We start from the raw sequence: 13137 nt of genomic DNA, 5'->3' as shown, positions 1-13137 counted from the left end.
CCAAATGTCCAACCGTGTTGTTAATTAATATGAGCTTAATTTGTGCCCAGGTGAACAGTCATGTTAGGGTGGGAAACTTCCCCAAACTGTTGCCACAAAGATAGAAGCAAATCATTGATTTTATACACCTGGTAGTAATGGGTACAAATGAAACAACTGAACTTAAACACTCTTAATTAGACTGCGTCCACATACTTTTGACCTTTTAGCTTCACCTCAGAACTGTTATTTTGCGACTGTACATTGAACAGATGAAGTGGCTCAGGGATAGTTTTCAACGTAGCATCCTGATGTTCTTCTCATGAGTGGCTTCATGAGCTTCACATCAATGGAAAGAGCGCGTAACCATAGCAACTGGAAGTAGCTAAGCACCCCATCCTCATCCTTACGGTGGAGTCAGGAAAGACTGACATGACCTTGGACCTTTACCCGTATCAGAAGGGATGAAGATCAGATGAACTCAGCTTGACTGTTGAGTCCGGGATTACCGAATTGAGCCACATTGATCAAGGGCAGAAAAATGGAAAGACCTTAATGTGTGATGACCAGAGCTTGTGTTACTACCTCTAGGGTTAAAATAACAGATACTGAGAATGCAGGGCTTATATTTATTTAAAATCTTTTGCTATGGTGATGTGAAAAAGTACTTTACCTAAGATAAGAAAAGGACCACCTGATCAAAGACCTATTTAAACATACCTTTTTAAATGCTTCATTTATTAAATACAGCTTCAATAAAACTAGACACAGGTAACTTAAATAGGTTTTTGGCATAAATTAGGATTAATGATCTATGCAAGCAGCAAGAGATAAATTGACAATAAAATACTGTATCAATCTGAAAAGGCTTCAAAGCCATTTTAGAGCTATGGGACTCCCAGAAATGGCTGGCCTACCTTAATCCTTCCAAGCATGGACAAATCTTGGACAATGTGCAAAAAAAAAAACCCTAACAAACATTTAAGCAACTGCTTCAATCACCTCAGAAGGGGTCAGTATTTATGATTTACCTATTTAACAGAAACGGTATCGCCGCTCAGGTGGCGCAACAGTAAAAACACACACTAGCACACCGGCGCTGGGATCTCGAATACATCGTATCGAGTCTCAGCTCTGCCTGCCAGCTGGGCTGAGCAGCCACATGAACAACGATTGGCCTGTTGTTCATATAGGTGTGGGACATTGAGCGCGTTGATCAGGGTGTGTCTCTCCGTACACAGAGCTGGTCCGCGGCTTTTGCAATAAACTGTATATTTGATAAAATTTTTGTGCTAGCCTACGTCTGCGTAACTGAAACGATTAAAAAATACTCCAAAAAAAACAACAAATTTGAATATACCAGTTTTGGACAAGAACACGGTTTGTGTTTGATTGTTCCTGAGTTCAGTGCACTAAAGATCTTAACCTGAGGGCACTGAGTACAGACACATGTCTGACGGTCAAGGAGAAGCCCAGCTGCCCGGGTCTTTTCATTAAGCAGACAAATATTAGATTATACTGAGGCCGGGTAGACAGGCTGTGGCTAACAGAGGAAAACAGAGACTTAAAGGATAAAAACAATAAAATTATAGAAAGTATACGTCTGAACATGTACACAAACATGTCCATATGCTAGGAGCACAGACGTACTGAATTAATCTGCACAAAATAACTGAGGTGTTGGAAAGGGGAAGGAGGGAGGCGTGGAGCTGGCAGCAGGACCATGATTAATTAGGAACAATGGTGAGATAGTGGGTAGTGGGTAGAACTTTGGGCTTTCCATTGAAAGGTTGAGAGTTCTAATCCCAGCTCTGCCATGAAGCCACTGTTGGGCTCTTGTAAATATTATATTTATTATAAGTATATATACTTGGTATATATTACAAATAAAGGCAATCTATTCTAATCACAATGCTAAATGTTGGCTTCTTACATTGGTGGTTGCCACTTTCTACTGATACAAATACACTAGATGGCTAAAAGTATGTGGACACCAGACCATAAGCTTGTCCAGCATTCTGTTTAAAAACTATGGGCATTCAAGTTGAGGAGCACTGGAGGAACGCATATGGCATAGTGTGGCTCTCCATGAGCGAAGAAATAAGTCGCTGGTCTAGGGCCTCGCCACCACTTTGCCAGCAGTAAGTGGTGCAAGAGGGACTCTTGTGAACAGCCTTTTGTTCATACAGTTACACTATATGAACAAAAGTATTGGGGCACCCTTTCTATTTTTTATTTATGTGTTTCAGCCACAACAGTTTCTAACAGGTACAACAAATCAACTATATAAATATAATACTTTGCAGCAACAGTTTAGGGAAGGTCCTTTCCTGTTCCAGCATGAAACATAAAGACATGAAGAAAAGCTTGGTTTAAACCAATTCCAGTGGCCTGCACAGAGCCCTGACCTCAGTCCCACTGAACAGTTTTGGAATGAACTGGAACATCAATTAAGGTTTTCTGGACATACATCAGTGCCCAGCCATACAAATGTAATCTTTTAACTGAATGGGCACAAATTCCCATACATAGACATACCTGTACTTCAAAGTCTTGTATGCTGTTATAGTTGAAATGATCACGTTAAGGTCGGTCTGTTTTAATACCTTTCGTTTTTGAACTAAGACGTCCAATAAGCTTATGGTCCTGCGTCCAAATACCTTCGGTAATATAAATAAAGTGTATTTTATATATGTAATGTTTCACTTCACCGTCCTTTAATCTCCAGCTCTGATTAATTTAGTGGAGTCTGACGCAGTAAGTGTGTTTCCAGTAAAACACATCATTGTGGGAAATAAAGGGCAGGCTCGGCATTGAGGGAGCAGATGGATTTAATTGTATTTGTGCTCGCGCATTTGTGTGTGTGTGTGTGCAAACATGAATTTTTATTCACAGCTGTCAACACCAACACAGACTTTGAGGTTAAAGAGCCGGTGCCGCTTGAAATACACTAACCTACAGAGCGGTGTGGGTTTCTGTAGGAAAGGACTGTTTACATCAGAGCCATAAGGTCTGCGAGGTTCAGATTGTTCATCTTCCTTCGACAAGCGACGGGTCTCTGGCCGGATCAATGGACGCGATCGGTCCTGTTTCAAGGACATACACCTGTTTGCAATAGACGGGGCTGATACAATTTAGCTCAAACTGAGGGTTCACATACTTTTGTCCATTAGTCACATCAAATAGATTTGTACAGCACTTGTTACGACATACATTTGTTTTACTGTGCAGCTTCAGAAGTAAAAAAAAAAAGATTAAAAACCCTGATAAGCAAGCTGAGGGCAACAGCAGCCAAAAAATTGTGGCTCTCTGAAGAAAAGAGCTGCTCAAATCAGAGCCATAAGGTCTTCAAGGTGCAGATTTTTCATCTTCCTTCAACTACCAACAGGTTTCCGGCTTGATCTGGCACTTTATGAACACGATCGGACGTGTCTAAGGGAGGAAAGGCCGGATGGTGTAGTAGCATTCTTGGAGCAACCGAAACACAAAGCTTGACTATTCAATGAAAAGAAATGCCCGGTGGCTTTACACATGTCAAGAGGAGGCATGTACCAGCCTGTGTTGGTTCTCTGCCAACATGGTTCTGGTGCAATGGGAATTGGTTATGTCCAAATACCTGACCATCATATGGGTTTGAAAATTCAGATCTTTTATACAGATCAGTAGTTTCTGGAGTGCAGCTCGATTGCGCAATATTACCATCTGATAGCCTGTTCAGGAATCGTACATGGCCAAAAGTATTTTGACACTTGACAGTTAGCTCGTTGGACATTTAATTCCAAAATCGTTAATATAAATTAATAATTAATAGCATTAGTATGGAGTTGCCCCCGACACACACACACACTCCATTTGCACCTGTTATAGCCTTTACAGGCATTTGGAGGGGACGTTTGTGTCAGTGGGAATTTGTGCTCATTCAGTCAAAAGCAAACGTGTCAGATCAGGATCTGATGAAATCCTCCAGACCAAGGATCCTCTGTAGCCAATCCTTTGGATCCATCGTGCAACACACGCTGTAAGGCCTCTCTTGGAAGACTCTTTTGGAAAGGCTTTTCACAGATCTTTGGAGTGATTCTGTCTGAATTTGTGCACATTTCTTCAGAGGAGCATTTGTAAGGTCAAGAACTGATGCTGGACAAGAACCCTGGTTTGCAATCACCATTCAGTGGAGTTAAAGTCATGGCTCTGTGAAAGCTAGCGGTGTTTCTTTATTGTCAACCTGTCACACCGTGTGTTATGGACCTTGCTTTGGAAACCTAGTAATAAGAGGGGTGTCCACATATTTTTGGCCTTATAGCATGTATAAGACAAATAAATATTCAGTCTATACTTAATCTAAACCTGCGCCATAGCACAAAGATGTGACTATACCAGCGCAATACACTCAAGGCACCTTTGAAATAATCAAAGCTGTATTCAGAGAAAGAGATAGTGAGCAATCTGGGTGGTCAAGATGGGTGGTCAAAGTCAGTCAAAAAAAGCTCCATCGTAAAACACCGGCCGGATCACAAAAGAGCTGAGACAATTAGATGATAGCAGACTGGAAGGATGGTGGAGGAGGAAAAAATGAAGAAAAGAAGAGGAAATTCCATCATTTCCACCAATCAGGGGGTTGCCTTAGGACAGCATGGGGCCAGGCTCGTGTAGTCAAGGTAACGGTGGGAGATTAAAAGGAGCGAGATCTGTCAGGGGGCGAGTAAGACATCGCCCTTCAAATGTTCATGAGCAAGCATAACAACCACGCGCACACTGCCTGCAGGGCTGGGCGGTTCGGTGATACATATGGCTGTATGGCCAAATGTATGTAGACACCCTGTTCTACCGTCCTAAATTCCCATTGACACACTTCTAAATCACAGAGTGGGGGCTTTTATATAGCTGTAAAGGGGGGAGGGGAGGCAACTGCATACTAATGTACCGGGTTAGGCATTTTGCTCTGTACAATCTAGTCCCACTGTGGTTTACTAGATGTAACGTAAAGCCTCCACAAGGGGGCGATCACATACAAGTTCATTTCATGTTTGTAGCCTAGCGGTTAAGGTACTGGACTAGTAATCACAAGGTTGCTGGTTCAAGCCCCACCAATTGTCTTATTGTCACCCCTAGGTGGGAGCAGGGTCTCGTTGCAATGAAAAAAGCTAATTTTACACCATTTGTGAGCAATATTATTAAATCCTCCCGCCCCCGCCGGTCTGTGAAATTATATCTTATATGAAACCGGTCCATGGTCCAAAAAAGGTTGGGAAAAGCTGGTTTGCTGGAATGCAGATGTAAACATATTCATTTTTTCATGATCACTATGGAGGAAGGCCGACACAAATATCAAACACACACACACACACACACACACACTTACACACACACACAGAGCATCTTTATCTGCAGGCTGTAGACTCACCCACTGAGGACAACAACAAAGTCCATTACATTCCAGCCATTGCGGAGGTAGGAGTCCTTATGAAAGACGAAGCCCAGGGCGATGATCTTAATGCCAGCCTCGAAACAGAATATTCCAATAAAGTAGGGCTCCGTGTCGTCCTGCAAAGAAAAAGGAGGTGAGAGTAGGGATGAGTTGTTATGTTCAGACAGAGGAACATAAAACGTATTGAAGCGACTTATAAAAAGGAGGAAGGCAGAGAAGTCAAACACATGTTCAATAAGCAAATATATTTAAAAACATCGGGCGCAGTGGGATATTTCACTAGCATACCAGCACCGAGATTATGAACTCCTCGGTTCGAACCTCGGAATTGCCACCGGTCAACAGGGCGCCAAGTAGCGAGCATAATTGGCAGTGCCTGCAGAGAGGGATGACCGGACTACATGGACTGGAAAAACCCTGTGCAGAGTGCATGGGTGGAAAAGGGTTCCGTTAAGGGCTGCGCGCGGGTCGGAGGAGGCGTGAGCAGCAATCTACCCAACTCGACTGCAAAAAATCGGGGATCCCCCAGCGGCGGAAGACAAATTGACTACACTAAATTGGGAGAGAATGGGAGAATGGGTGGCGCAGAACTGCTGAGGACCTGCTTAGATCCAGGTTCAAATTTTAGCAGGAATCTGACAGCAATTCGCCAGTCGGGCGTCTATACAGACCGTGTGGGGTGTATTTCCAGGGAAACCAGGCCCTCTGCAACCATGACCAGGTTAAACAGATGGTAAATATGAAATCTAACAGAGGATATGAATTTTTGTATAATTCTTTGTGATTCTAATCTTTCTATTGGCCAAAAGTGACAGTAGAGGGTTTGTCATATCAATGCTAATAGATTTAAAATTAGAAATCCAACAAGATCCCAGTCAGGTGTCCACATACTTTTAAACAGGATCAAAATCAGTACAATATAATTAATTATAACTGAGCCGAGTCTCCTGCATGAATTGATTTTTCCTATTGAGCGTTCCTATTGTTTGCTTATCGGCCCGTAGAGTCGCCGATGGCGCGGCAGAGTCGTTTGATTAATTAGGAAACAGGAGCAGGTGGCTGTGTTTGAGAACATGTCGTTGACCTTATCTCGTACGGCCCCACAGAACTACATTTGGGACCAGCGTTACAGCCGGTATAATCAAACCCTGGCTCTTCCGCAGCCAGTCTGTAGTCTGCTAGGATTGCTCCGCCGGAGACCTCTGAGGGTCTGGCTTTTACCACAGAGACCAGGAAAACAAGTTCACGTTGCTGTTTGAAAAGAGCATGATGCCAAGGGAGAGGAACCAAAGCCTGCTCGGCAGGGGTTAGGACAAGGGTCACGCAGAGAGCATGTATTCTCATGTATGTCAATAATACCCAGCAGGGTCGGGCCTAATGAGGCACAGATGTGCTTTCTGAAGGCACCGCAGGGGTGGGTGTCAAACCGTAAACCAGAATGAGAGCTTGAAGGTGGAAGGCAGGGGCAGGTTACTGTAGTTCCCTTATGGACGAAAGTATACGGACACCTAACAACACTTCTCTGGGAAGGCTTTCAACAAGATTTAAAGTGTGTCTGTAGGAATTTGAGCCCATTCAGTCAAAAAAGCACTTGTGAGGTCAGGTACCAATGTTAGATAGAAAGGCCTTGCTTATCTTAAAGGTGGTTAATGGGTTGGGGTCAGGGCTTTATGCAGGTCACTGGACTTTCTTCAAACCAATCTTTGTCAAACCAAGACTTTAGGGTTGGGTGTCTACTCAATTTTGGCAGAATGCATGAATAAAATAAAGACAATCATGCTTACCAGGCGTTCTGACATGGGCGTCTTGTCACGGACTGGCAGATGTTGCTCCAGCGCCAGGACAATACAGTTGGCGATAATGGTAGCCAGGATCATGTATTCAAATGGAGTGCGAAGGTCAAGGAAAACATCAACAGAGTCATTTTACAGACAAAGTAAATATACTCAGGGGAACGACTGATTAAAATACTGTTTTGTTGCACATGCAGTCTAAGGCAAACCAAAGTGATCACGTGCTGTTCAGTTCAGTAAATATTTCATTCTATTAATTATTACCAGGGTAAAGTGTTATAAATGCAGAAATACATGGACTACAAAAAGTGTGGCTCAATACTGGTATTAAACACAATAAAAATGGAAAACAAATGGATCAAACGGAAATAAGTAATATGGATGAAAACGAAAAACAAACAATGGATCATGTAAAAAAAATGTTATTAACAGTCATTCGTATTCACATAGGAGGAATTCAAAAGCCCACATGTCCAAATCGACTTACATTATAGAACTGTCAAAATCACTAAATCCCAAACTCACGATAAATTTGATGTTTCTTTCATTCAATAAGAAAAAAAACAATAAAAAAAAATTTAAAGATGTAAAAAAAAAAATGTAAAAAAAAATTATGTAAAAAACTGATGTAAATAATGTAATAAAACAAATGTAAAAACTGTTTTAAAAAATAATGTACAAACAAAAATGTAAAAACAAGTAATGTTAAAAAAAACTAATGTAAAAAACTAATGTAAAAGAACTAATGTAAAAAACTAATGTAAACATTTTTTTTTTAAATAATGTAAAAAAAAAAGTAACAAAAAAACGAATTAAAAAAACTAATGTAAATTATGTACAAAAAGAATGTAAAAACAAGTAATGTAAAAAAAAACAATGTAAAAAAACGAATGTAAAAAAATTTAAAACTAATGTTAAAAAAAAAGGACAGCATTTCTACACGTCCCAGGACTGAGAGCAATTTCAGATTTCATTTGGCCTCCTAGAGTTAATTTTTTTGTAAATTGTAATTCATGGAGCAATTCCAGAGCCACACGGGGCACTCACGCCGTACCCTAATCATCTCTAAATCTCCGGAGTAGCACTCTGCTTCATGCCAAGTTCAATAAAACTTAATAGTTCAATAAAACTCTATTATTAGGTTGAAACAAATTATAGACATCAAAAGTTCATATTATATTATTATCATTATTTATTCGTTAATTTACATAAACTGCCTCGTCCTAGTCGGGGCTGCAGTCCGAAAATACTGACCTCCTAATTCATTGTTAGTAATTATGATTGGCTACAGCTGGTGACTTCTCTGTGTACAATTAACTAGGGCTAGATGACTGCACCTCTTAAGTAGTACACAGAACAGTAATCTTTTGCCAAGGTCAGAGAGAAACCCAAACCCAAACCTAAACCTTTCCTAATCTTGAAATGAATGCATCTACGTTGCCAGATTACATCTAAAGTGATCAAAGAATCACCAAAAAACAGATCTGCCATAAATTAGAGGCTTCTGGAACACAGGGAGCACTGTAAGCAGTCAAGTGAGCTGTATATCTCTATGGACGTAGAGGCAATAAAGAAGCACTGGCTCTAAAATTGACAGCTAGAACTGGACAGAAGTTTGTTCCTGATAACACAGGTAAAGAAAGGGCATAAAAAAGCAAGCTTGACTGTGGATAGTGTCAGTGATGTTCCAACAGTTTCTAATTAATATCAGACCTGTGTCTGACCATTCTGACCATTGTTCTCTCAGCATCAGGTTTTTTTTCTCTGACTTTGACAAAATATGACTGTTTTATGTCAAGTCAAACTAGCCCTATTTACACTAAATAGGCCTGAGGGAGTCAGAGTCAACAGTCATCCATATTCACATAGAATGTATTAAAAAGCCAACATGTCCAAATTCAATTGACATTATAGAAGTGTCTAAATCACTAAATCACAAACCCACGATAAATTCGGCCTTTGTTACATTCAGTAAGTAAAAACAACAAAAAATTATGTGTTGTGATACACATCACCTATAAGTATCAAGTTTGGTCAATAGTTTGACCTTTTCGCTTACTGGTCACATGATGCATAAAACTCTGGACAGGAAAAGGAAAGCTGCTCAGTTCAGTACCATGGAAAGAGGCTTTTCAGAACGCAGCTTCTCCAAGCTACTAATGATCCAACAATAAAACAAAAGTACATTGTAATTGTTTCATCTCAAACAAAAAGATGCATCAACACAATAGAAAATATCCCTGTTAGTATTCCAGCAGAGTATGAAATGAAACAAATTCCTTATTCTAATGCTTTGAACTGGAATGTTCTTATATTTAGGGTCACCTCCACCTCCTACATAAAATCAGACGGACAGTCAGACGGATTGCTGCTTTCTGTAGACGGGCGTCTAATCGACCACACGAGAGCACGTCAACCGAAACCCTGCGGACCTGCCATCACCATGGCTACGCCCTCACCTGTACACCTGTAGAGGCTACTGTGAGGGCTGCGTCCACCCCGAGCACGGAGGAACATTTAAATATTTAGTTTTCATTTTAGTTTTTTTTTATTATTATTAGAAAGCATTTAAAATACTATATTTATTCAGGTTGTTACTGAAGGGGTGAAAAGTGGTGACGAATGAAGGAAACCAGCACATATGATTCAGAAATGAAGACGCCTTGTATTTACAGTAGTGTCACCATTTCGGTTTTGTGGTTCTTGGATTAAATCTGACTATCTGGACCCAGATTCTTTTCAACATAAGGCGACAGTTTGGATTTTTTTTCCAGACCTTGGCAAACACCATTGATTTATGTACTTCTTATTGGGTGCAGTCACACTAGCCTTATTTATGTGGGCACAAAGAAATCACTAGCAGTAGTCAATCAATCACAAACAAGGAATTTGGAGAACACCACTGAATTACTAACTGAAGTTCTTATTAATGCAGATTTGGGCAAAGAAAGATTTGTTTCTATTAATTAGTCACATAATCAATAGTTGCACAATTTAATAATATGCCAAGACTGCCAGACATTACAAGTTTGTGTTAACGGCTGACTTTAGCTGTACCATTCCTGTATCACCCAGCTGATCCAGATGTGGATTAAGTGATTTATTATTCTAAATGTAAAAATATCCCTAATAAATTTATGCCATTTATACATGTTCACTACCCACTTTATGTAGGTCCAGATCATGCTTGGTCAAGTGGGTGTAAATTAGGGCCTCATCCACACTTCCGAACAGCTGATCAACCTCCTGCAAGATTTTTAGAAGGTGGAAGGAAAACGATGTGCCCTTAGGAAACACCCAGAGACACAGGAATCCAGGACCCAGGACCCTGGCTGCAGTATGGCACATACTAACCTCTATGCCTCATTGGAATTCCCATAAATTACTTATCATGCATAAACGTAAACACAGCAATTACATAATTAACGCTCCTTATTAGTATTCCTTCCACTACCAAACATTGTAGCATAAACATTGTAAGTGCATTGGCTTCACATTTAAGATGTGAGTGTGATGCCCTGTAATAGAATGACACCCCTGTATCAAAATGATGCATAAATCATAGTACATAGTGGTGATGTAGAACACATTTGTAAAGAAGGTGGGGCTTAACACAGACACGACAGTAGCTTAGAGGTTAAGGTACTGGACTAGTAATCAAAAGCCCCACCACTGCCAGGCTGCCTCTGTTGGGCCCTTGAGCAAGGCCCTTAACCCTCCATTTCTTAGACAATATACTGCCGCAGTACTGTAAGTCGCTTTGAATAAAAGCATCTACTAAATGCTGAAAATGTAAATCTAAAAAAGGATTATGGGAAGGTTTGAAAATGAGATGTTATTCAGTTATTTCAGCTTACAGTGTAATAAACAAGTAATAAATAGGTTTAATAAATGCTTGCATTTCTTTAACCCCCTGCCTATTTCATTTGTACCACTGCACTAATCCATTAACCCCAAAAAATGCACAAGCTCAATGATCGGGTCATTATTTCTAGGCTAGTAAACTTTCCCCAAACCAAGCTTTGCTTAACCAGGTAGGATATGGCCACTCTGTGATCCTTTTGGCGTATTTCCTGATCACATTATCCTCGCTGAAGATGAACAGGGAGCGGTTAACGGTGAAGCAGTTCTGCTTGGTCTGTTTGGGGTTGTACAGAGCCATAGTCCGGGCTCTTTGCGCCATCGACTGCTTGTAGAGCCTCTGGCCGCCCGGTGCGCCTCCCGGCCGGGCTCCTGCTCTCCCCGCGCCCGGCGGAGCTCCATAACGCGCCGGCACATCGTTCCCAAAACGAGCCATCCTAATAGACATGAGGGTATATCCAACAGGTCAAAGCCGAGCGGCGATCAACAAGCACAGGACGCATTATAGTGCATGAGATCGCTACAGCACAGAATCTCCATCACTGAGGTAAAAAAGAAAGAGGAATCCGCCCGGTTCTTGATTTGGTTTGGTGTGATTTGCGCCGTGCGCCGTCGCCTCTTGTTCTATCCCCAGTATGGAAAAGGATGAAACTTATCACGCAAATGTAATCCGCGTAAAACGCGCGTCAAAACACAGAATGACAGCCAGCGTCCAATCCGTGCCACACATCATCCCCAAATCACGCTGATCCACGCCGGGTGCGCGCAGAACCAGCACGTAATTACCCTCGCCTGCGCGTCATTCGTGGTAAAAAGCGCATCATGCTGGTGCCACAGGGTAGATCCTAAACATCACCTAAACAGCATATATGCATTATATTGTAAAAATAATTCGAATTCATCAAAAGTGTAGAAAAGATCAATGAAAGAAACCTGTCCAGTTTATTCCCAGTGCTGCCAAACAGATGCGCGCCGCCGATGTGACCGCTGTAGCGCGCCGCTCCTGTCCACTAACTGACCCATGTTTAACCAACCTTGGCAGGATCCTGTTTAGTCAATTTCGGTCTAGTTTAGTCAGTTATGATTTTTTTTCACTGATCATATGATCAGCTTTTATGATACTGATATAGAAAAAACGCCCAAAGCAGGCTAATGAAAAAACAACCATGATTGGTTGGGTGCGTCTGTGGGTGTGGTCACAAACCTAAGGTTCATCCAGGGGTGTCAGGATCAGGGGGGGCAGAGAAGACCTGTCTGTCCTAATGTAAACATGGCATTATGTATTGCTCCCTGGAAATAAAATAACCTCATAACCCCATTATTATGCATGAATAAAATACACTATAGATCCAAAAGTATGTGGACACATTTGCTAATCACTGTGTTCAGGTGTTTCTGCTGCAGTGTTTGCAACCAGGTGTATAACATTATATAACCTGTTCTTCAAAATCACTGCTATGCCTCCAAATTTGTCAACAGCTTGTGAAAAAGTAGAGCAGAAGGGGGAGCAAAACACAATTCATCAGAAGAAAATCTGAATCTTCTGCAAGTACATCCCTGAATACATTAAATATGGATTAGCCAAGAGAGGAGATGACTAAACCCAATTCCCTATGTCTGGATTGCTGTCTGATTCTCTCAGACGTGCTCGTATAATCCTAAAAGAGTATGAATCCGTTTTAAATAAAACGCTTTACTACTGTGAAAAAGTCAATGCAGAAATGTTGATAATCAACTGTTGGTTCTTAGTATTTTCTCCCAATTTAGTCATTTCCAATTCTCTATTACAAATTCTTTTTTGCCACACTTGTCGAGGATTGACACAAACCCGTCCCATCCAACACGTGTGAATTCTTGGCACACAGAGATCCGTATAGTGTACACACATTCACTCTTCATGCCATATGTCAGCTGTAGTCTGGTGGTTAGGGTACTGAACCAGTGATCAGAGGGTTGCTGGTTCAAGCCCCACCACTGCCAGGTTGCTGCTGTTGAACCCTTGAGCAAGGCCCTTAACCCGCAGTTGCTCAGACTGTATACTGTAACTGTACTGTAAGTCGCTTTGGATGAACATGTCTG

General features: G+C 41.3%; 1 protein-coding gene across 1 annotated transcript in view; it reads right to left on the bottom strand.

Annotated features, from left to right (window-relative positions):
• Nucleotides 1-11584, bottom strand: part of cacna1bb (calcium channel, voltage-dependent, N type, alpha 1B subunit, b) — a 120212-nt gene extending 108628 nt beyond the window's left edge. The window contains exons 1-3 of the mRNA XM_063011264.1: nt 11241-11584; nt 7189-7294; nt 5381-5520 (exon numbers count right to left, since the gene is read on the bottom strand). Coding sequence (XP_062867334.1) covers nt 5381-5520; nt 7189-7294; nt 11241-11506 — 512 coding nt within the window. The 5' untranslated portion in view covers nt 11507-11584. The remainder of the gene's footprint in view (nt 1-5380; nt 5521-7188; nt 7295-11240) is intronic.
• Nucleotides 11585-13137: the final 1553 nt, after the last annotated feature.

The sequence above is a fragment of the Trichomycterus rosablanca genome, chromosome 16 (genome assembly GCF_030014385.1).
Source record: "Trichomycterus rosablanca isolate fTriRos1 chromosome 16, fTriRos1.hap1, whole genome shotgun sequence".
Lineage (NCBI taxonomy): Eukaryota > Metazoa > Chordata > Actinopteri > Siluriformes > Trichomycteridae > Trichomycterus > Trichomycterus rosablanca.
This window is presented reverse-complemented; position numbering and strand designations above follow the sequence as displayed.